This window comes from Camarhynchus parvulus, chromosome 6 (genome assembly GCF_901933205.1).
Source record: "Camarhynchus parvulus chromosome 6, STF_HiC, whole genome shotgun sequence".
NCBI lineage: Eukaryota > Metazoa > Chordata > Aves > Passeriformes > Thraupidae > Camarhynchus > Camarhynchus parvulus.
Window position 1 is genome coordinate 7,196,535 of NC_044576.1, and position 25,045 is coordinate 7,221,579.

The 25,045-nt window shown below is 41.9% G+C and overlaps 1 protein-coding gene across 3 annotated transcripts in view; it reads right to left on the minus strand.

Annotated features, from left to right (window-relative positions):
• PHYHIPL (phytanoyl-CoA 2-hydroxylase interacting protein like) overlaps positions 1–25,045 on the minus strand; it is a 112,189-nt gene that overhangs the window by 32,091 nt on the left and 55,053 nt on the right. Inside the window, exon 1 of one of the 3 annotated variants that reach the window (XM_030950934.1) lies at positions 22,648–22,760. The exons of the other annotated variants lie outside the window; for them this stretch is intronic. Within the exon in view, the coding sequence (XP_030806794.1) occupies positions 22,648–22,693 (46 nt within the window). The 5' untranslated portion in view covers positions 22,694–22,760. Of the gene's footprint in view, positions 1–22,647; positions 22,761–25,045 lie in introns of those variants that run through there. 3 annotated transcript variants of the gene reach the window in all.

The following is a 25,045-nucleotide window of genomic DNA, read 5'->3' on the forward strand; positions in this document are numbered from 1 at the left end:
AGCCTTCTCTAAATATTAGAAAGAAATGTTTAGGTTCATCAATCTAAAACCTAGAAAAGCTGGCAGAAGGTAGTTGATTGCAAGAGAGGGATGGGAACGAGCTATTTCTTTTTATCTGCCCTGCACACTTCCCACCTGCCCTTTTTGTAGGAAGGAGAAATAATCCACATGGAATTGGTACCATTCCTATCAAGCCTTTTAAAAAAGTACTTATTTATCAGTTTCCATCTTCAGGAACAACAACAGGGCCAGAAAAGGAGAAAATTGAGAAATGAATAGGAAAATAAATTAAACTTGTGTAGCACTGTGCCATCATCAGGTGTGACAGCTCAGCTCCCTCCCCACCACAGGCCTGCAGGCTGGACCAAGGAGCAGCCTGTGGGCCTGGGGCTGCAGAAGTGCACTGCTTTCTCCAGGTTATGGACTGGCTCTGGGATCAAACTCAGCATGCTGGGATGGGACCACCAGTTTCCAGACAAAGTGGTTTGAGCCCATTTCCTACCACACATTACAACAAGCATTCCTGGCACCAGTTTGTTGTTTCACCAAAATAAAATTGACACTGTTTAGCCATTGATCATGAGCTATCAACACTGCTGCTTTGAGAAACAGCAGTTCATTGCATGCAGGCTCCCACTAAGACTGAGGCTGTAATGTTTCTTGGTCAGCATTGCATGACAGCAAGTTCACAGAGTCCCTAAAGCTCCCATTTCTCTTTCTGCAGCCCCAAGACCACCCAGTGTCCTGCCTCACTGATCTGGCACAGTAGTAAGTCCCATGCACAGCTGGATGTCTGTCATCCCACTAACACTGGACTTTGGGATCCTTCCATTCTTTATGATGGTTTCCAAGGACACTAATCTCAGAAAATGAACTCTGATGTTGCCTTTCACAAAGCCATGGCCAAGTGCTGCAGCCTAGAAGCAAGGAACAGTTTTTAGGATTCCTCTGACACCTTCAAAAATCTGTAGTACATGCTGGGGAGAAAGAGCAATGCTGAGCACCCTTCTGGGACTCTGTACTCTTTACACCCCCCCCGCCCTCCGTTCTTTCTTGTTCATATTTTTTTTTTCTCCCTGCTCTTTATTTCTCTGATGTTTTTCATTGTGATGTAAAATGTGTGCAGAGGGGTCAGGCAGAGGAGAAATGGAAGGAGTGGGAAGGGAACCTAAAGGAAGAGAAAATGAAAAGGAAGTAATAACAGGAAGGGAGAGTGTGAGTCAATGGGGAGGTGGGAAGGGAGAGGAATATATGAATGAATGCACAGACAGAATGAGGACAAATTTAGAATCAGAAAGGGAAGAAATTAAAGTGGGTGAGACTGCATTCATCAGGTTTTAATTTTGTCTCTGACAGGCATTAATTCCCTGTGCTGAATCAAAACCTTTCTCCTTGATATTGCAACTGTTCTTAGCACACAGGCATCTCCTACGTAAGGCTGGAAAATTTCTTTCCCTGAAGATGGTGTATTTAGTCTCTCAGCCTTATGTTCCACATTCATTCCCTTCCACAATGTGGCAGACACTTCAGCAGCTCACACAATCTTGTTACTTAGCTATAACATTATATAAAGTCCATTTGAAACAGACACTGTTCTTGAATACTGAGAGAATTCCCAATTTATTCTCTCTGCCTCTATTTTATACACCTTTCTCTCCTCTACTTCTTATTCTGTGCAACTGAAATCAGGTTTTTAAGAACGGATGGATTTTGCAAAGCTCTTTGAAAGCAGACAGCTTTGGGGGTGTTCCCATTCCTCAGAGGCCTCTCATTTCTCAGCTACATTGTAGCAATAACCCCTGTCTGAGCTTTATCTATTTCTTTCTCCACACCATTACAATTTTTTTTAAGAAAAGACTGATTAACTCTCCAACTACCAGCAGACCTCAGTGTAAGTGTACAGCAGAGAAACCTTTCCCATAGCTCTGCTTTTCTAAAGCTAGACCTGCCTGAGAGTATTTTGCAGAGTCACACTTCAGGCTGCATGCTTCCTTCAGCCTATCACCACTCCCATCACCTGGGCAGGGGATCAACATTTGTTTAAAGCTCAAATTCTTCCCAGATGTGATTCCATGCAATCACTTGGCAATGAATGTAGTCCTAGGTATTTCAGTCTCAGAACACACAATGCTCTCATGGTGGATTTTTTTCACCTGAGAGAACTATACTCTGCTTGTCTTAACAAGGAATATCATTGTCTGAGGCACAAGTTATGTTTGTGCTAAAGGATGACAGTCTCAGCATATAATCAGAAAGTTTATTCTGTGACAGATTATCCCTGACAGTGTATAGCAAAAAATGTCACATATCACAAATATGGGTCAAGATTATGTAATGGAAAGTCTGCCAATGGCAGCACAACATTAGAGACAGCAGAGGGTCATGTGCTTAGAACTGCAAAAGCTTGCAAAGAATTTACCACAACAGCAACCTCTCAGACTTCCAACCTTTAGATAAATAGAATCTTACCAACTTCTGCAGTTCAACAACAACTGTCTGTTATTACAGTAACCTCACACAAGGAGAGCAAAGCAACATTTTCTAGCGTGATGCACACACCCAGAAACGTGAGCTGTGACACACAGCTCTTGCCTGGCAAGGTCCAACAATCTCAGCTCTCCTGCCTCAGCCTGGCATTCACAGTGCCCCAGGTAGGTCAGCAAGATCTTGCTGCAGGGCTACCACTCTACAGCAGAAAGGCAGAGAGGCTGCCAGCAGCTGGAGAGGTGTGTGGCTTCTTTCCTAAAAGGCACAACCTCATTCATGCCATAAAAGCAAGAGGAAAAGGAATTCCTGTGTATTCCTTTCCTCCCCTCCTGCACAATTACAAAGTTCAGCCTCACCTGTGTTGCACTCTCTTTTGGGAAAATTGCTGTGCATTAGCAGCACAGCACAGCACAGAGCTGGGCAACAGCGTTCTCACCATTTGAAAACTCTTTTGTATTTCATTGTAGCAGGTTTTTATCTGCAAGTTATAAAAGAAACCCCCTTTCTAAGACCTCAGCAAGACTCAGAGTTCCAGCTCTTCCTTCTCACTTGGGAATAAAAAACAACTTGTGTTATTGCTCAGTGGACTGTGCAAGCAGAAGGCAGAAAGGTTACAGACATGGTTTTCAGGAAAGAAAATCAGGGAGGAATTAAAGACAGCCTTTTGGGATTATTTTCCTCCTAATAATATGTCACTTTTGATGAGAAAAGCAAAATATTAAAGGACAGATAGAAAGAAGGATGAAAATCAGTATTGAGGATCAGTCCTGAAAGACACACTGGCTAAACTTAGGAACTAATCCCTGAAGTTTTATGGAAATAAATTCTTTGCAATTTCGCAGCCATTCTCTGTCTTTAACGGACACATCAACTGTTTCAAGTGCTCAAAGGCACACACTTGAAAAAGGATTGTGTGCAAAACATTATTGAATCACCATAGAACTGAAGTAAAATCCACAGACTGGTGACAGAAAGACAAAATACCCACCCCAAACCTGAAGACCCTAAGTGAGAGCCATAACTCCGTAGAGTTAATGTGCAGTATGACACGTCATCCTGCTGAGACAGACATTGGTGTATGACAATTTAGAGCACTGGGTACAGTATCTAACCAGGAACCTCTTTGTTTTTTTCTCAGATAACAAAGCAAGAACCTTCACAAGTGCTGAAACAAGGAGGATGATGGCAGAAGTCCCTTTTATACTCCAGGAAAATCCAAGGCAGAGGAGCAGCGTTTGTTCTTAGCTCTAGAGGGAGTCTCCCTCTTTCTGCAAAGGTAGCACCCATGGCCAGGCACCCTGACACCAAGTCCAGCAGTGAGGCTCCAGCTCTCCTGGAAATGTCTCTGCCTACTGTTTTCTGCTCCAGCATTGTTTGAGATGCTGGGAAGCCCCACAGCTTCTGGGAACCCTCCAGTGAGGTGCATGCAGTGGCTCATACATCTCAAAGAGTCTCTCCTTCCCTGTTCAGAGGGCTTCATTGCAGCAACTGAATTCAGTTTATGCATTCAGGCTTCTCTTGCAAGGCCATAAAGCATACTTTAAAACATCAAAGATACAATTCTGAGGCAGTCTTATGACTTCTGGTTCCAGGGAAGCTACTCATGAATCTGGAAAAATGGCTTCAGTGTAGTCTACAACTTGCAGGAAAAGATAATCAGTCCATGAAAAAGACAACCAAGGGCATATAAGATAGAAATTCACTAAAGCACAAGTGGCACAAATGGGATGGCCAGAGTCTGACTCTGCCAAGCCTCCCAATACAGGAGTTAGAGGGTGTCAATTGCAGTTGATAGCAGCAGCTTCAGAGCAAACAAAAGGATGTGGTACTTCCTGCAATGAATGCTATGGTTGTAAGACTAAAGGACAGTGCCAGTGCTAGAAATTTTTGTTCATTCAAGGGAAGGCTGGAAAAGTTCATGCAAAAGGAATAATTTAGAGTTACTGAAACCACAAGTGACTGAGCTGAGAGTGACTGAGCCCTAAGCTGGAAACCAATCGAGTCCAGGGAAGAGTTACTGAGTGCTTGTCATGCCCTTCATCTTCTGTAAACACCCATTTTCAGACACTGCTAGAGGGACTGCACTATCCTGGCTAAGTCTTGGGTCTGATCCAGGACAATCACAGAAGTGCTCTGCTATCCAACCCTTCATTCCTTACCACCCACTACTGCCACACCATCCTCATTCATGAGGAAAACTTCAGAGTATGGAGCCCTCTGATGGTACCAGTTGGGTGTGCAAATCTCAACCTAATCTAAGCAATATAAACAATTTGAAGGGAATGTTCCTCTCAGAACAAGAAAGATATTAAGCAAATTATCCTTTTATTAATGCTATTGATGGTGCTGCTTTCTGAATTTCAGTTTTCTGATTATACAGTCTGAATAAGCATCTAAGAAAAACAAATTCTTTCATATGCAAAAAAAGTATTTGTAGTTCATAAAATTTATTCATTTCTTAATGGGCACAAAGTGCTGTTAATGCTTAGCATTATTACTTATTAATTTCATTTTAAGCTTAGCCTCCCTTTATGAGATCCAGAGTAACCTTAGAGAACAATCTGAACCTCTCTCCTCTGTGCTGTAAATCAGTCTTCCAACTTTTGTAACCACTTTCACATTTAATTAATGCCTTATCCTCCAGACGTTGGACCATATCTTGACCTTTAAAGGATACTACTGTCTGCTTATCCTTGACCATGCTGACTGCTATTCAGATTTAGTTTCTGTCTACAGTTCAGTGGCCAGCTTTGATACCTTTAAGTGAATTTTAGCCCCAGCTGACTTGTTTCAGTAATTTCCTTAAGATATAATGTGGCACAGCATCAAATGTCTTTGTAGAGTCTTGAAGCTGTTCTGTCCTCGGCTTATCTTCTGGCTTCATTGTAAAAGATGTGGAGGGTAAACAATCTAATTGGCCTGCCTTGGTTTGCTGCAGTACACCTGGGCCATATCAGGGTCTCATTACACTATTCCCCTCCATGTAAATACATTGCCCCCTTCAGCTTCACTATTTATAGTATTTGTTTCAATTTGGAGCTGTGCCCATAGGACAATAGTTTCCATAGTTACTCTTAATTCAGTTTTTAAAGACTTCTGGCGTGCTGACACTTTATTAGTCTCCTGATACTTCCTCTATTCTCTGTGGGGTTTTTTAGCAACTAGCTGTTCCATCAGTTCTTTAAATATCTGAAGGGACACCTCAGATGCATTTGTTCAAGTGATGATATTTCATTATGTATTTCTTAGTTACTTTTTCCCAGCAGTTCATAATTACATCAATGATTTCTTAAGCAAGCCATTATTTAAAGTTTAATCTCCTTCCCAATAAACTTCATGGCAAAAGTCCAATTAGTCTGCGGGAGAATAAGAACTGGTCTCAAAATTTATCTCCTTATTGCAAATTAATTACAATTAATATTTTCTTGGTCAAGTAATTTTGTGTTATTGTGCCTTCAAGACTTATAACACAGTCTTTTCCTATGATTTTTAACCTCTTGGCAGCTGTTTCAGTGTATCCTCATGCTGTCCCTGTTTCTCTCCTGTGTACTAAACTTGGAATGTAAAATCGTGTTTTGGTGACCCTCCAGTTTTCTGTTTCTAGCACAGTTCATATTTTAGTTTTACTTGTTTAAATAGCCCATAGTGACCCATTCTCTTTTCAGTGTTTCCCATTTTCATTGGAACAAGACGCATTTCTGCTGGCTTTTCATTACAGTATCCTCTCATGTTCCCCCTACTGTCCTTCCTCTTTCCACAAAACCTTTTCTGAAACTCTCTCAACTGATCCTGTGAATGAGATTTTCCTCATAATACTACACCCTTTCACTGGATAACCAAAACTCATCAGATAGCCAAGAAGAATGTACATTAATAAAGATAATGAAGAAAGTCTAAGTGATTACTTCCTCAGTGTCATCTACTGATTTCATTTTCCTAAAACTATAGAGCTATAAGCATTTTGCATAAGCACAGAAGATGGAATCTAGGTTGATGTCACTGCTTTTGTACCACCACAATCTGCTATGACTGAGGTAATCTGGAAATACAGGACTGACACCATTGCCTCATCCCCCACTGCTACCATGAACACAGTCAGTTAACCACTAAGGAAACATCAGGAAGATTGTGTTAAATCAGTGAGAGCAGGAACACCAAGGCATTCCCTCTCCTTAGCTCAGAGACCGCATGAGTAGTGAGACTAATCTTAAATTTCTTTCATTTGATTCAGTCACTTACTACAAACTCTCATACTGTTTTTCAGATCTGTGATTATTTATACACGTTTTGCATTGACCCAGGCTGGATGCCAGGTGACCACCAAAGCTGCTCTGTCACTGCCCTCCTCAGCTGGACAGGGCACAGAAAATATTCAGAAAAGCTTGTGGCTCGATATAAGGGCAGGGAGAAATCATTCAGCAGCGACTGTCATGGGCAAAATGGAACTGACTTATGGAAATGAACTGAATTTACCACCAACCAAAATCAGAGTGAAATCATGAGAAGTAAAACAAATCTTAAAAACACCTTCCCCCACCCCACCCTACCCTCATTTTGGGCTGCACCCCCTCCCAACCAGTGGTGTAGAGAGATCAGGAATGGGCAGCTCATCACAGATTGCTTCTGCTGCTGCTCAGGGAGAAGAGTCCTCCCCCTGCTCCAGCATGGGGTCCCTGTCACAGGAGACACAGACTTCTCCAGTATGAGTCCTTCCCATGAGCTACAGCTCTCCATGAACTGCTCCAGAGTGGGCACTGTCCCATGCAGTCCCTCAGGACCAGTCTGCAACAGCACAGGTTCCCTGTGGGGTCACAATCCCTGCCAACAAACCTGCTCCAGCATGGGCTCCTCTCTTCACAGGTCTGCAAGTCCCTCCCAGGAACCTGCTCCAGCATGGGCTTGCCACAGATTCACAGTGTTCTTGAGGGCATCCCTGTGCTCTGGCATGGCTCTCCATGAGCTGCAGGCTGGTCTCTTCTTCCCTGAGGATTTTCTTGGGCTTCTGAAGGACAATCTGCCTTGCCATGGTTTGCACCACGAGCTGTAGGCAAATCTGCTCTGGCACCTGCAGCACCTCCTGCCCCTCCTCCTGCACTGACCTTGGTGTCTGCAGCGTGTTTCTCTCACATATTCTCAGGCCTCCCTTCCCTGTCTGCAATTATTTCTGCACAGTAACTTTTTTTTTCCTTCTGAAATATGTTATCACAGACGTATTACTGCAATTTCTGATTGGCCTGGCCTTGGCCAGCAGTGGGTCTGTCTTGGAGCTGGCTGACTTTGGCTCTGTTGGACATGGGGGAAGCTTCCAGCAGCTGCTCTCTTAAGCCACTCCTGTCCCCTCCCTGCTACCAGAACCTTGCTACACAGACCCAATGCAATACGTGATCCACAATTAAAATGTCACAAAATTTCAGAAGAAATAATTTCACATTAAAAACAGCAATGAAGAGCTTTGTTTGCCGTGAGTTTGCTCTGGTAGGAATGCATGTCCACTATGCATCCATATACAGGCAGATTAAATAAAGAAATAAACAATAAAATGAGTATTTGTCTGTAGCACTGTTTCTTTAACAACATCCACAAGCATTTTAATTAAACCATGTTGTGCTCTGAATTATGTCCTACTGCTGTTGCTTGTGTTCTGAATATATGTCAGCCCTGCAGTATGTTATTTATTGGTAGTATAGCAATCCTTACAGATTTCCAGTTGCTATACATACACAGTGCCCTGGAGTGTTTAAAGTCAGTGGAGGAGTTGTGGCTTTCTGTGAGCCTTGAAAATCCTAGAACTGACTCAAAATCTGTTAGTGACTGATTCACTGCTCCTGCTCTTAAACCAGGCTGCCCAGGACGATAACTGTAAAGGCCATCTTTAGCCTAAGGAGTTTATTTGCCTTAGGATCTTTCTGCAGTCAGTGGAGAATAGAAAAATCCTCATCTGTGTCTCAAAGGGAGTTCATTGTGGGTGCTCAGAGTTCCTCCAGAGGAAATGCTTCCTCTTGATTCTACAGAGCAGGGGGAGAAAAACCTTCTGAGGCTAAATTTAGTCTTTGTGAATGCCCTCTAAATTGTTCCTATGTGTGTTTGCAAGAGCCATCTTTGATAACCTGCACTGCAATCTGGAGAAATAAGAGCAGCAAACAAATTTGGCAAAACTCTCTCTCCAGGGCTAACACCAGCTCCTCAGCTCCTTCTCCAAGGTTCAGGGGGCTTAATCTCCACATGCTGATGGGGACAGGGCTGCCTGCAAAGCAGAGCAAGTGTTCATTTATTCAGGCATGGCTGTTGCCTGATGACAGAGGTCCAACAGTGGCTCCTGTGTGATGGAATGTGGGTCTGTGTTCAGACTTGTCTGATCACTGATCTGAGACCTGCTGAACCCACATCAAATGCTCATCATTTGGAAATTCTTTTTCTCTAGTTTCCTCTATTTCTTCCGTGTTAACTGCTAACCCAATATCTTGCATTAGTTTTTAAAATCAAATTTACTAGGGTTATTTATCTAATTTTTCTTTTAAATACCAGTATTTTTCTTCTTGATTCTCTCTGTTCTTATTTTATCCATTTTCAGTCTAACCTCCCCTACTCCCATCTGTCTGAGAGCCAGCTTCTGATTAATGTATCTCCACATAAATTCAATTTAGCCATCGACAGTACATTTTTGGGGTTGATCACATGACATCCACCTGGTTATTTCTGGGATGAGGAGGGAAAATGAGGTAGAAAGTAGCAAAATAAATTGCTTTCTGTGTTGAAGCAGTTGATTTTAATTAATGAAATTAAATTTTACTTGGTTTGTGTGGCAAAGTTTTGGTTGCTAGAGGGGGAAGCTGCTGAAGTTTCCCCCAGGTCTGATGGAGCCCATCCCAGCCAGCTCCAAGGTGGACCCATCCACACTGGTGACAGCACCTCTGGGATAGCAGATGTAAGAAGGGGGAAAAGACACTGTGCAAGAGAAATCAGAAGGGAGGAATATGTGAGAGAAACAACAGAGCAGACACCAAGGTCAGTGGAAAAGGAGGGGGAGGAGGTGCTCCAAGCTCTGGAGCTGAGATTCCCCTGCAGCCTGTGGGAAGGACTCATGTTGGATAAGTTCTAGAGGAACTGCCTTCCATGGGACAGACCACATGCTGGAGCAAGGGAAGAGAGAGAGCAGTTCTCCCTTGAGAAGGAAGGGGCAGTAGAGAAAATGTGTAATAAACCCCAAATTCCCCATCCCCCTGTGCCACTGGTTGGGGAAAAGATAGAGAAAATCAGGAGTGAAGATGGGGTAGAAAGGAGAGGAGGGGGGGAAGGTGTTTTAAAATTTAGTTTTTATTTCCCATTATCCTGCTCTGATTTGATTGGTAATATATTAAGCTAATTTCCCCCTAGCTGAGTGCATTTTGCCCATGACAGTAATTGCTGAGTGATCTCTCCCTGCCCTGATTTTGACGCACAAGCCTTTCATTACATTTTCTCTCCCTTACCCAGCTGAGAAGGGCAGTGGCAGAGCCACTTTGGTGGGCACCTGGTACCCAGCCTGGGTCAACCCACCACATAAATTTTCTGGTCTCTCGTCCTTAGCAAGGTACTTACAGTAGCTGCCAGCTGACAACAAGGAAGTTGTCTGTGTGAATTTTATCAATCTTATAACATATTGCCTGTCATGCAGTGGAAGTATTAATTTGTACACATAAGTGACAGTAAAGTTTTCCAACACCATATCGAGCACAGCAACAGAAGTAAGGGTATGAGGTGGAGCTATACAGTTTTGTACCTTAAATACCAACCTAGATTAGCCCTACTATTTTGTGTGGGCAATAGCTAGACTACTGCAATTTAATTTATTGCATTTTTAAACCAGTCATTATATTTTTAAACATATTTTAATGCTGTAGTTCCATCAAATTAATTTAGAGGCTGCACCAGCTTAATTATACACACCCCTACAGTGATATAGCTACAGCTCACCAAATCTAAGGACAACCTTCCCCCTTAATTTCTGTGTACCACCAAACTGCTCCTGCCAGGAATGAATTAGACCTGGTGTTAAGGCAGTACTGAACCCTGTATGGGTTTTTGGAGGAGAACCAAATGTTCACGTATATTAAAATCTCTAGAAACATATTACTACATATGTGTTTGCATTCATAAAATTTATGAAGCAAAGCTATTCAGAAAAGAAAGATATGACACAGAGTCAGCCTAAGGAGAGATTGAAAATGGAAATATTTTATCACTAACCAATTACTATTTTAATTTGTCTAATAGTGCAGTAGAAATGAGTGCCAAATCCTCCATTCTCTGCAGACAGTTTGAGGCCTGAGAAAAAAAATCTTCATTACCACTTTTTTATTGTTCTTTCTTGAAGTTGAGTAATATATCATGATAAACTAGGGGAAACAAATGAGGTATAAATCAAGCTAAATTCAAGGATTGATGAGATTAGCAGCTATCAGATCCATAGGCTATCTATAAACTGACCACTAAGTCTTATGCCCTCAGGAGTTAATTACAGAGATATCACAACACTGAAAATGCACACGACTGGCCTCTACCTGAGTTGCAAACATACCTTTCCAGTCCTAGCACAGGAGTAGAGATGTCTGACAAAATGTGGCAGCAAATAATTCAGAGACAAAAGACAGAAAAGTACTCCATAATGTCTTCAGGGCCTCCTCCCACGCTTAGGAGGCATGAGGGATGCTCAGTGACAAATAAGATAAAAATTGGGAAGCCCAGATGTCAAAGCAGAGGTTGGTCCCCCCCACTCCTCTCACCAGAGAGTTCAAAATTTCCTTTATAATTAACACTTGTAGAAAATGATTAAAAAGTGTGCAGTGATCATGATAGCTAAGGTGGAGGGACCCAAGCTCTCTGGGTCTTGGTTCTGTTTTGGTGCAGAGCTTCTGCAGTTGAAATGGTGCCATGCAGCCCTTTTGGGAACAGTTGCTGTCAGGAAGCATTATGAACTCACAGTCAGTCTGGACAAACATGCTCATTCCAAATGTGGCTGTTTGGCTGCAGGAGGCAAATACTGGGAGTTAAGAGGAGTGTCAATAGAGAAACAGGAACAAGCAGTGGGGTTAGACTACAGTCACTTTGGGGGTTTGAGCACTCATTAAAATGACTGCCTGACAGCACTGTCTAAATGGAAATATTATGCAAATGGTGAATTCATCCTGGAGTAAAATCTCCTTCCTGTATCTTGCTGGCAAAAGCACTTTTCAGGCTGAAATAGATCATGCAACTAGCTTTAGAGAGAACATGTAAGTCTTATCCCTATTTTCTCATTTTGGATTTCTCCACCCTCTCAAGAGATGGTGGTCTGAACTCCTAATACTGTCAGACTCTCACTGACCTCAACAGAAAATAGCTCATCTCAAAACCCAGCTGAGCAGAGCAGCTCGCTGCCTTTGCCTGAGCCAGCTGTTCCCAAACCAAGGCTGCAACACCACATGCAGCTGCAAGGCAGGCAGTGAGAGCAGGGTCAGTTCTCCAGCCCATTATGTGGTGCTTCCTCAGACTGTGGGAGCAAAAGCTTTGCTACAACAATGATCATGGGTATCTTCTTTCACTGCTTTAAAGTTGTTTTCCCCTTTTCCTCCCCCTCAACTACTGATGGAGTCTTATTACTGCTTGATCCAGCTGAACCCTAAGGCAAAGTTTTCAGCACTGGGCACACTCCTGCAGAGAGAGTTTTGTACGAATTATAAAGTCAGGGCGTTCAAATACTACATCAATTCACTTCCCACAGGCTGTCTTCATGAATGCTTATTCATCTAGAAATGATGGTACTCTAAGAAGTCACTTAAGCTCTTAAGCTTTCCTGATCTCATATCAGAACTTCAAGAACAATCAAAATGAAAAACACTTGGAAAAGCATAAAACCAAAACCCATAGTCAGAAAAATTTATTGCTGCAACTTCTTCTAAATAAAGAGATCACTCCCTGCACAGATACAGCACAACATGTTCTGCTGTATAGCTCATAAAAAAGTTTGATTCAGTCATTTCGGTCACCAAAAGATTATTGCTGTGGTGTCCTCTTTGTTTTGGGACATAGACAAACATAAGAGCCCCTCTGCACAGACCCTTCTAGAGACTAAAGGAGGAGCAAAGAGGTGCTCCTCCTGCTTTATTGGGGAGGGCTGGTGGCTATTTCTGACAATCAGATTTTCATTCTGCCAGAGACACCTTAAAAATTATTTTGTGCTGTCATTACATGTAGCAGCATTGGTAGCCTTTACAAAACATTCTTGTGTTTCAAAGATAACATTATCACACAAACACTGGCTGTGCACTTCCACAAAGGCTAAGCAACACATTTCTTAGTGCCTTCAATCATGTCTTCAGTCTTGCTGGAGATCAAAGGGGCTGGCACAGGGGAGCAGCTAAGTGCAAATCACTTGTAATGTTCTACCTGCTAACTAACAAGCAGACAAGCCCTGGCAGGCTGGCTGGAGCTGCAGGCACACAGCACTTGCTAGAGCTCATTTCAGAAGTGTAGCACTGCTTTCCTCTCTCTCGTGCCCTCTGCCACATGCCAGCAAGCAAACAGGAGCACGGGAGCAGCTGACCACTTGTGCTGCCAAGGACTGTGTGTGTGCTCTGTAACAGCCTGTGCTCGCCAGCACTGCTCCAAGGAAACCAGAAGCCAGTGTTCCTCTCAAGCCTTGGCCGAGGGCAGGGAAGGGAGGGGGAAGGAACTCCCCCCATGCTCTTTATCCTGTGGTGGGAGCTAAGCAGAGGAAGCCAGGTTTAGGAAAGTGTGTGAATGTGAGACCATGGCTGGTTGTCCCCTTCCACACAACACAGCAATTGAGAGATGCTGTCAGGGCCATGGCACCAGCTCTCCATGCAGAGTTCACACAGTCTGGGAAAGTGGGCAAGGTGGAAGGACAGGAACCCCTCTGCATCCTGATGCTGTTCCTTCCCTTCCTAGGGCACAGCACAGTGCCTGGGACAGACAAAGAAGCAAACACAGGGCAGAGGTGCTCTCACAGATTCACAGAAAATGCTGAGCTGGCAGGGACTCACAAGTCCAGCTCCTGGCTCTGCACTCTTAAACTCACTTTGCCCTTTTTTTTTCCAAAGTTCTTTCCCCTACTCACTAGGATTACCAGTGGTCCTCAGGGAAAAGAAAAAAAAAAAAGGAAAAACCACAATGGACAAATAAAACTTGCCGTTTCCAGACACCAGCCAGGACATGGCAGTGATGGTCCTCTCCTTGTCTATAGAGAAACCCTAACTCTGAGGAGTCAGGAGACATCTTCTTGCCATGTACATCCTGACTGAGTGTTCCCTCCCCACCCTGCCACAGCACTGGGTCTGCAGGATCACTGAGCAGCAAGAGGCTGCTGGAGAGAGTAGACTCCACAGATTTCCATTGTTCAGAGGCAGTTTATCAATTGTTTGAGGACCTGTCCAGGTCAAGTTTGGTTCTATTTTCAGAGCTGTGTAATGACTGTTGATGACATCTGCCCACGACTGGCAGCACACATTGATGAGTACTGTAAATGACCAGTTTCCATGTGTACAGCCACGTGTCTCCTTTCTGCTCCAGGCTGCTGATAAAGATCCACTGGTGGTAGCTGCTGTTTAATATGGTAAATGATTTTGGAGATTACAGTCTTCTCTTGTGTAATCTTCTTACGTAAGGACTGAGAAAGAAAACATGTGAAGTGTAGAATTTGAACACCAAAACAGCAGTGGATCTGGAGCTCAACATCTTGAAAATATTTTCTGACTATTCCAAGCTAATAAAAAGCCAGCAGAAATAAAGTTCACCCTCGTATATATACAAGAAAATTAAATAAGATCTGCACCTCACTATAGAATCTTGTGTGCTACTCCACTATGTGGTACTTACTAATCAGATGTTCAGTGAATAATATGGGAGGTAACTAAGCAAGTCAATTTTAATCTAAGTTAAAATTAACAAAACTGAACAAAAAGTTTCAAAAACTGGAGCTTAGAGATTGTAAATGGGTTGTTCCTAGGTTTAGGTTGGAGAAAAACACATTGCTCTTCCTAACCAGCTACCTCATGGTGAAACACAGATTTTGAGACTTTTTGCATGCTGATCTATGATTTCAAGCCATGGTATTCCATTTGATCTCCTCATGTGTAGCATTAGCAGCTCCTGCTGTGTGTTGCTTGTAGCTCCTTTTGTCCATTCCTCATAACTTATGCTTGTAGTAAAGACAGAGATACTGACTTAAAATGTTTAAAATCTTGATTGCAGAGAGTGAGGAATGTAAAAATCCAAAGCAAGATAAAGAGAATGGAAAAAAGTGAAAGTAGCAGAATGGGTGGAAAATGCTGAGAGGCTCTTTTGTCCTTTTCATTCCTATCGATTACTGTCTGCTCTGTTCCTTTCTTTATCTTTCTTTGCTGTATCATGGGTCATACTGCAAGCTTTGAGAACACTGTGCTCAGATACAATGGCAAAGAGCCAACACATGCAAGACCTGAAAACACCAAAGAGATGAAAAATGTTCATGGGTGGAGGCTGTTTGCATAATGTGAGAAGTTTCATGTCTATGGAAAAAAGGTCATGATGAGGAGAGGGTCTGTCCTGTCTTCTGTGCATGAGGGATGGAGGGCTCACAGATTTACAGAACTCAGTAGGAGATGGAAGTTTTCTATTGCTTTTAGATGAGAGTTGTGTGAGTTCTTAAGAAAGCTGAGAAAATACTGGAAAAACCCTCCACCAGCATTTGCTCAAACTTTTTAATGAATTCAGTTTAGCTCTGTTTGTCCTTCATATACATTCTAATGAACAAATATGCTGGTGATGAGACTCATATCCAGTGCAATCATTATGCAGATTATTCAGTGAAGGATTTGGAATAATGCATTGGTTAAGAGTGGATTCCTAAAAGACAGATGCAACTAATGAAATTTCATCTCTTCCCTGTTGATGCACTAGATATAAACAAAAGGCCTTATCCAGAGAGGTTTTTGTCCTATTCAAAAAGCTGTAACTCTGAAATTCTTTAATATTAAAATGTTTTTCCTGCTGGACCTGATCAGTCTCTCAAATGGAAAACACAGCCTAAGCATGCATATTTTATCAAAAACTTTTCATTTTTCTTTCCTGTTTCTGTTTTTTCCTTAAAATGCAAAATCTTGGTTGAGGTACATTTTCTTGGCAGTAAGATGAAGACCGAACTCTAGGAAAAAATTGTTAAAGCTCCTAACATTGACTTCACAATAAAAAAACACAGACATAAAAAATCCAAATACCATAGATGCAGCCATCTTCTCTTATACCCTGCAGAATGGTTCTGGTAGAGAAAACGTCCAAAAAGATAGAGAGTGAGGAAGAAAAAAACTCCAGACTAGGGGAAAATCTATTGCATGTTCTTGTTTCATGGTGGAAACGGAGTAATGACCCATTGATAATCTCTAGATCCAGTCAGTTTAAAAAATGAGAGTTTCCTGTGCTTGTTACTGAATGAGAGCAGTAAATGAGAGCAGCCCTGTGAGCACTGTGGCTGAGGGACAAGCCCCAGTGAGCTCTGTCCCTGCTGCTCCATGCTGTCACTGCACACACCAGTGCTGCAAGTCTGCTGCTTTCTGGGTTGTGCCCACCAAGTGAATCTGCTCATGTCTCTCACAGGTGCTACACTGGCATCCAAGTTCATCATTCTTTAGACAGACTCAAGATAGTTCTGGAGAGCTGGTTACTAAATCATAGTGTAATATGCTTATCTGGAATTTCTAAAAGAAGTGTTCTTTGTGAGGCAGACAATGATAGCAAAAACAAAACCAAAGCCAAAACCCCCAGTGTTTTAAAACTATTTTGCTATCATCACACAGAAACACAGAGCCAGGGGAATTTCAAGAAGCTAAATTTTTCTCAAATCTATCTTTTCTATTAACAATTTTCTATAAACTATCCCTGTAATTTTCATAAGGTTCTTCTGGTGCTCCTCCTCCTTCCAGTTGCTGTGTTGTTTCCCATCCTAAGCAGTAAGTTGGCTGTCTGGCTCTCTTCATTCATTGTGACATTAGGTACTTAAGCCTAAGGCGCCAACAGCTCTCAAAAGGTTGTGCAGGGTGGCAATGCCTTGATTCAGAAGACAAAATGCATCCAGGCACACAACTCTGAATTTCACTTATTTCTTGACCTGTGCTGACAATGTGCACTCTTTTTTCCTCCACTCCTAGGAGGGAGACATTCAGTCATCCAAATATTTGTTTTGGACACAAATACAGCTTAGTTGCAAAAACCACTGAATGTATATCAACTGCAGACCTTATTTATAACTGCTGTGTTCTGTATGTGATTGATTGCTCCAGGAGGGCTCCTCAGATGGAGCTGAGCTGTTTGTGTTGGAGGCAGTGGCTGCAGAGCAGTGTCATTTGGTGGTCACCAGATAGTAGAGCTTTCTTAGTGCTCCTATGTACATGCCCCAGCATACACTATTATTTTGAAAATTACTAATAGTGCTTACTAAAATTCTGAAGGAAGATTTTTCCTCTGGTTCTGCAAAGTTTTTGCTTTTCCTTTTGCTCTGAGGTCATAGTTCTACTTCTCCTCTCAATCTTCTTTTGCCAAGTTGCCTTTTGAATTAATTCATCTAATGACATAGCATACACAATATAATTATTCTTTATTTATATATAACACCTAAATATTTTCCAAGTAATAGAGAGTAAGGAAAACCATAATGATGAATCTCCTATGAAGTCACCTAAGACAGAGATTATGTTCTTTCTTCCCAGAGTGACAGCACAAAGGAAGTTCACTGACTCCAACACAAGAGATGAAACAGAGAGATTCAGCTCAAATACACTCAGAGGATAAGCAAAAAAAGGATTTTCACAGGAAAACAGTCTATAAATAGATCTGGAGTTTGATGGCACTGTATTTCAACAATAATGATGATAATAATAATAATAACAAAAAACCACTACTTTATACCTGTTATGACACCACCTCAAGTAAATAAAAATAATATGCCCTGAAGCTATAAACAAATAATTTGGTGGTTATCTGGATGAATGCTTTTAGTGCAGCAAACCAAGAATGAACTCAAGGAATGAAGTTATGAGAGAGTCTGAGCAGCAGAAGCTCTTCTGCTTTCAGAGATGTACATGTTGATGTCTGTTTCTATACATTGCTTCTAAGCTAACAAATATGTCCCTAAAATAACATGACACCAAAACGCCGATTAGGTCAGAAGGGAATGTTGGCAAACACCATCACAACACAGACATCCTCCAGGGCTCCACTTAAGAGTAAATAGTTCCACACAGCCATGAGTACCCAACGGGAGCTGCTGAAAGAATTAACTGTGCCCTACTCAGGTTTCATCTCTCCGGTAAATGTCCTACTGAGAGTAATAAAATACTGGATAACAGTAGATTACACCATCAGGAGTTCTGAAAGCATTCAAAGTGTGACACTCCTGAAGAACCCCTCTGGACACTATACCCAAACTCCACATAAGAATGGTACTGGTGGCATTTTGGAAAGATGCTGATACATGATTTAGATGTATTTTTGTATTCTGTGTTTCTATTTCAAAGTATTTGAAATTACCATTAAGTTCTGAAAGGATGCACATAAAAAGCTGAAGCTTTTTTCCTCACATTTTGATGATTACTAAACCACAGTATCATCTCTACATGCTTTCTATTCATCACAAGTCTGAGGAACATAAAATCCCTTAGGAACAGGGAAAAATTACTGTGCAATCCCAGAAATAGTATGCTCCAAATTAGGTTGATTTATTTGGTTTTTAAATGGGAGAAATATAACTCCATTAGAAAATTGTGTCAACATCCTTAGGAGTAAAAAGGGACACAAATTTAAGTTTTGAATATACCCTTGCAGCATATTTTGGAGGCAAGCAGGCAGAGACTGTCTTAAATCCGAAATAAATACTTCTGAAGATGAAAACTTATTAGAAATGATCATCACCTCCAGTTCTGTGCACTCAGGAGGGAAATGCTGTTCTCATGCTTTGTCTCATTAGTGAACAGACCATCACGGGCTGGAGCAGCACAGTCCATGAACAGAAGGGCAAAAACCTTGTGTGCAGTTTAGTACACATGCCGGTTATGGAAGTCACCTTATCTTGTTGCAAAGCAGCCTCATGGCTGGAGGAGCCTTCTGCAGCTGTGTGTCTCTGTAGTGCCCTAAACACTAAACAATGTGTCCTCCAGCAGCCAGTGCAGGAACCCATCCCCTTGGGCAGGATGGGAGGGATGAGCTGGGCACCTGCAGGAAGACTTGCTCCACTATAACAAAAACAACAGCTCTCTGCTGTATGTTCTGTGTACAAGTGCTCATTTTAATTAAGCTTTAATCTCCTCAATCTCTACACTAATCCTTGGTTCTCTATAATAATATTCCCACAGAGGACTCCAGGGTATTTTCTGGCAACAAACAAGTCTTAGCTGCTGGGTTTGTTCTGGAGTACTGTATATCCTTCTTTATATTCTAAGAAACATATGAGGCAGCAAAAATATCACTGTTTGAACATTAATTGGATGATAATGGCAATTTATGGATTCGAGGAGGAGAAAAGGTGCCACTAGAGTGTGTAAAGTGGGCAGCTGGCACAGTAGCTTTTGCCAACATTTGTGTCAACGTGGGAGTACAGCAATATGGTAGCTGTTAACGTTGCACTCAATAAATATCTCCCCATATGTGAAGATGGGACTAGCCTTTTGGAGGAAGAAGCTGAGTATTCTCTGTATCTGTGGCAGGATTTTAAGTGTAATCCTAACAAATCTCAGCAGGCCTTCATGTGTGCTTAAATACTCTATACATAAAATTGCTTTCTTGAAATGCAGCGTGTAGGGAAGCAGTGAAATAATAATGTAATAATTCACACATTGAATTATCTGGAGAAAAACAGTGTAATGCTCAACATGGCACTTTTTCTCAGCTGATTCAAGCCTTAAGGAAAAATACACAGGCCTGTTGTCCAGTGCATGTGACTATTTTTGTTATTAAGTGACTTGGATTCTGTATTATGTATCTGTGCATCCACAAAGGCACTTTAGTTATTTCCAGCTTTTTTTTTCTGTTAGAAATAGGAAGGACATTAAAATTATTATTTCAGGACTCAGGAAATTGTTTCTGTTACACATGAACTTGTAACTATTGGAGCTAAAGAGCAAAAATGATATTGTAGATAAAAATGGCACTAGACCTTTTTGGGTTTTTTTTTTCTACAGATATTTCTTGCCATGAGGTTTCCTCCTGTGGATTTTCTACAACAATTACACAATGATTCACTAAATTCTTTTAATAGGGGAAAAATCTGGTGTTAGGGTTCTGTCCTCTAGTCATGTTCTGTTTTCATTTTGCCATGACATTTCTCTCTGTGAGGAGTGTGCCCATTCTTTCTCCACCTCTTCACAAGCCTTCTTCCCCTGCCTCCATCCACCACTGCTACTCTTCTGTCATCCCTACACAACTGCTAATTCTGAATAAATCCCACAGCCCCATTCCCTTAGAAGAAAGTTCGCTATAATAAAAATTTATCTTGACATCAACAACTGAAACATCATCATTCTGCAGAGTCAAACCTACTGAGATTTTAAAGAATTTTTGTCTGTGAAGCCTCAAAAACTTTGATTTATAGATGCAAGTAAACCAAACAGACCTGTAGAAAATTCAAAATATATACTATGTAACAAACTGTCCAACCAAACCACTTGTAAAATCAACTGGCTACACAGGTAGAGAAAATTTTCCATTCGGTTTTAATGATGTCTATTCACTTTCCAACCAGCCAACAAAATAAGGATTCTACCCACAGAACATCACCCATGCATTTATTTTTACATTGACATAAGCATAGACTGTCTTTTATGAAAGGATTTGGGAATGTAAGGTGGTGTAGGAAAAAAGACAGTATTAAATGACAGTGCTACTTCAAACTAAAATGAAAAAATGCCCTACTAAAGTGCTTTGGGTGCTATGATGGACAAAAATGCTATTGTATGCACAGGAAATTAAGTTTTATAGTTTCACATGCAAATATAAGAAGGGTCATTTACACTTTCTTACTAAAAAGCTAATGACTTTCACATTTCCTAATAAAACACTTTCAACAAACCTCGTTAATTCAGATCTTTACATTCACAGTTATTGGCATAAGCACACAAAAAGGGAAGATACTTTCTCCACCCTATCTCTCAAGACTAAATACTTGAAATTTATAGCTGTAGAGAGATATCAAACAGCAACACTGCCTCACAGCAAAACCCAAGCAGCAAATAGCACCTTCTGAAGGGAAATTAAGATGCTGAAATGTTGCTCTGCAAAGTGAGACATCAGCAGGCTGATTTTAGCAGCAGGTGGCCAAGAAAGGCTAAGGCAGAGGTGGGTAAAATTTTTTCCTGCCAGCACGGGGTCAGCCCATCACAGAGCAGTGAAGAGCTCAGGGGAATGGGTCTGGATCTTCCCCAGGAAGGACAGAGGAGTGGGGAACCTGAGCACTCTGCAAAGTCACCATTTCTCTTCCAGCTGAAGAGCAAGGCTGTATGGCTTTGCTGCCTCATTTGTATTTACCAAAGAGGTGGAAGAGCAGCCTCATTCTGCCATCACTAGCCTGGTGGGACAGCGCTGAAACTGAGGGGTGAATCTCGTACTTGCACTCTCCTGTGGTGTTCCAGTGCCCCAAGCAGAGCAGGAATTTGTGCACTCACACTTTGCTCAGAGAGGGCTGAGATCCATCGCCGTGGCTGCTGCTTCCAGCATGGAAAGCTCTTTTTGAGCTGATCCTACCTGGTGAGTTAGGCCTGGCTTGCAGCCAGTCCCTGGGTGGAGATCTGTCCTGTGGATGCTGCTGCATGGTTTGTGTGTTTGATAACGACAAGATAAGGCTGCAGCCATGGCTGTGCTGGCCAGCTGTCCTCAGCCTGCCTTCCAAACACCAAACAAGTCTTGGGACAAATACCACTGGGGAAATACTTTATAACTGCATTTTGCATAGAGAGTACTCTGCCATGAACAGAGACACTGGTTTCTTAAAATGTCTATGTTTTTTAAGTTTCTTAATCAAGCAGTAAATAATCTTGTATCAAAATAAAGACAGCTGGGATTTAATACTCAACATAACTAATTTTCCAATAAGAATTAAAATGAAGGAAAAAAAACAGTAAATCCAAGCATGCTGACCTGTGTGAGATACATGAAAATGGAAGGTTATATTTATGAAATTTATAAAGCCAAGTACTATTTGTTTTAAAGTCAAACACTGCTCTGGTGGGGTTTAGAATGTTAAGGGAACTTGAAGCAAAACCACTTCAGCTGCAGAGTAAAAGCATCTATTGCTCAAAATAGGTGTCTGACATCCCTCCTTGTAGAACAGAGCATTTTGCACATATATAAATAAAAATACAAACTTCCACTCAGAAAACAAGCAACAAGCAAACAAACAAACAAGTAAATCTTTATCCTAGAGCATCCGTGATCCAAAGACATTCAAGTTCAAGAAAACAAACCATATTTGAGCTTTGTACAAATACCAAAGAGCAGGTCTAACCATCCCTTCAGAAAAGGGCACCATCTCTTACATCTTATTTCCAAATCACATGCATGTTCTCCCTTCTTCCAAAAATAAATTTTGAAAAATATTCATTTCATGAAAACAGCCATTTTCTTTTGAGCAGATGGGAAACCTGATCGACTGGGATGCAGTGAATCCCTTATTTGCTGATTTCAGAAAGAGATATTTCTGATTTTGAAAACTGGTTTTAGAGAGCTTTCTGACTTCATGGCTTGGGAGAAGATCAGTAATGTAGAAAATACAATTGTATGTTGATAAATTATAGAGATAAGTGGGAATCAGACAAAATAAATGTAAGCCAAGTACACATCTGAAGAAAAATGCATATTGTAGTTGTCTTCATAACGTAGGTATTCCCACTCAACTTCCCTCAGTCACTGCATACTCAGGATTGCATCAAGCCATTAATTGTACAGTAAATTCTGCTTCTGCTCCCCATAGCATCACCGCTCCCTAGTTTCCTCATATCTGAGCATCCCATTGAATCCTATTTTCCCTTCAGGCAGTGGATCCAAGCCCCTCCATCCTAGTTTCTCTGCTCTCTTTAGCCCCTTCCTTTCTTAGCTGCTCACCTCTCTCCTATTCCCCCTCCTCCCCAGTGTGCTCCCCAGCACTGTGCCCCAGCAGTGCTGTACCTCGTGCACAGGGTGACCGTGGGATCCTGGCTGGGGGAGCTGCCATCACTCCCGCTGGAGATGGAAACTTCTCCTGGGCCCTTCCTGTCACTGAGGGCTCCACACTGCCCTGCTGCTGCTCCTCCCCCAGCTCCTGCCAGTCCCCTCGTTCTGACACAGAGAAGAGAGGTTTTGTTCAAACTTGTGCTGGGGCCTCATGAGGGAATGGTCCTGCCCACTCTGGCCACGTGCCAGGCTCCAAAGACACCTGAAGAGAAGGGTCAGTAAGGATCTGGGATATTACTGTTCCCGTCCCAAAGTCAGATGGGCATGAGCTGTGAGCTCTGAAGGTGCTGTGCCTACCAAAACCCCTTTGCAGGCAGCACTCCTGGTAACCTCCCAGTAGCAGAGCTGGGGAGGCTGAGCAGGGGAGAGGAGGAGGTGGCTGCACAGCCAGGCTTCCCCTGCTGCCACTGTCATCGCATTTGCATTGCAGGGAGATGATCTGGCTGCCTTTGTGTGGCCCTTTGGCAGGAGCCCAGCAGCATTTCTGTGCCACTGCTCACATTGTACTGCAGGAGTATAAACACAGGCTTGTCCACAGTGCTCTCAACAGCTCTGGAGGAAATCCATGATTGCCCAGTGTCAAATAGGCCAGAGAAGCTGGGCTTTCTGTACACCAGCTACTGTCCTTATCCTAATACCCTGTCTCTTGTAGGAATGTGGAAATTTGCAGGTATGAGAGAAATAGGACAGCATGATGTTACTGTGATAAATATTCTCATTCAGAACTTGATGCTACAACATTTTCTTTAATGCTCCACTATTTCTAAAGACTCAGACGGGTCAGTGTTTAACATTTCTCAACACCATGCCAAGGTGCCACAGAGAAATATAACTGAGGTAGAAAATTATGTTTGAGAAGAAAAAAAAAGTGAGTTGTTAGTGTGAGGAGAAAAATTATTTTGAAACTGGAAAATAAAATCTCAACGAATCCTTTCCCTACACTATAAATATTTAAAAGCATAAACTATGTTATCAATATTCTACTCCTTCCTGTCCAATTTCTCTTTGATAGAGAGAATAATCCTGGAAAACATAAAGACAAGATTTTTCATCTACCTAAAAGTCTTAGTACCCTACTGGCTAGGCACTGTATATGAAGTACTGGACCGTTATGCTGACTTTGCACAGATTTGAGCGACCACATGAATTTCCAGGCCTGAGAACACAAGAAATAGATCAGAAAAAAAACCATCAAGGTTGATCTTCTCCAAGCTTTGAGATCTCTAGGCTGGAAATAAATTCCACTACGCTTCCTGAATTTAATGCACAAACTTGAAACCCTCTGGCCTTCCTTGCTGATCTTTCTGCCTCTTCAGCCCTAACAGGACAGGCACTGGCCCAGTCTGTGACAAACACAGGGTGTCCACCTCCCCCTGGGCCCCGCCACATACAGAGCTGGAGCTCATGTTGCTCCCACAGGGAACTCTGGGGAAATTCCAGCAGCTTGAACAGAAGCTGGTGTGTACACCTTACAGTCCCAGATGATGTGGGGTTTTTCATTTCTGTGTTATCACTCGGGCAGAGCTGCTTTACCCAAGGGAAGCCCTTTCCTGTCTGCAGCGTGTGGTATCTAGGAAAGCATAGGTGTGCAGGCAGGACTTCCATCTGCTCCCCTTTGCCTGTCCCACAGTGGAGCAGGCAGAGGGGTGAAACACGCACAGGAACACTCTCAGCTGCTGCTTTACTTGTCTGAATCTCAGCATGGCATTTCATGAATAACCCCTTTTCCACAAAGACAAAAGCAGGATTTTGCTGCTGACTTCCCTAATGCTGCAGAGACCATCTGATTAAACTCTTTGGAAATGCATGTAAATTATCTTTATTGCACTGACTTCAATGAAGCTAGACAAACTTATATCCTCTAGGAAACTAATCCTTATGTATTACTGCAGTAATGTACAACTGGACAAAGAAATACAGCTACAAATGTAAATAAGAATATGAAAGAAAAAGAATCTTTCTTTTTCCTAGAAGCTGTTACCCCATCAGATTTCCACAGGACTGTAAAAGTCTTCAGGCTACAGACTTTATTCTCTCAACCTTTCACCTGAAATTAATGTTGTTTTAAACAAATGCAATCTTTATAATTTTTTCCTATCCCAATTCAGTTACTATTTCCTGCTCTGCATTTAATTCCTAATAAGAAATTAAATATGTACCCTGATCAAAAAATTATTTTCCTTTTTAATTACCCAAATGTTAAAACTCTGCTTCTGTGGCAAAGAGATGGCACTCTGATGAACAGAGCCATCTACAGAAATCTTTTTGATAATGGTGTCCTTCTTTTAAATCCAAACATTTCCTTGATGTAGAATACAAATTGAGCTCTAGTGTATAAGTCAGCTAGGATTTC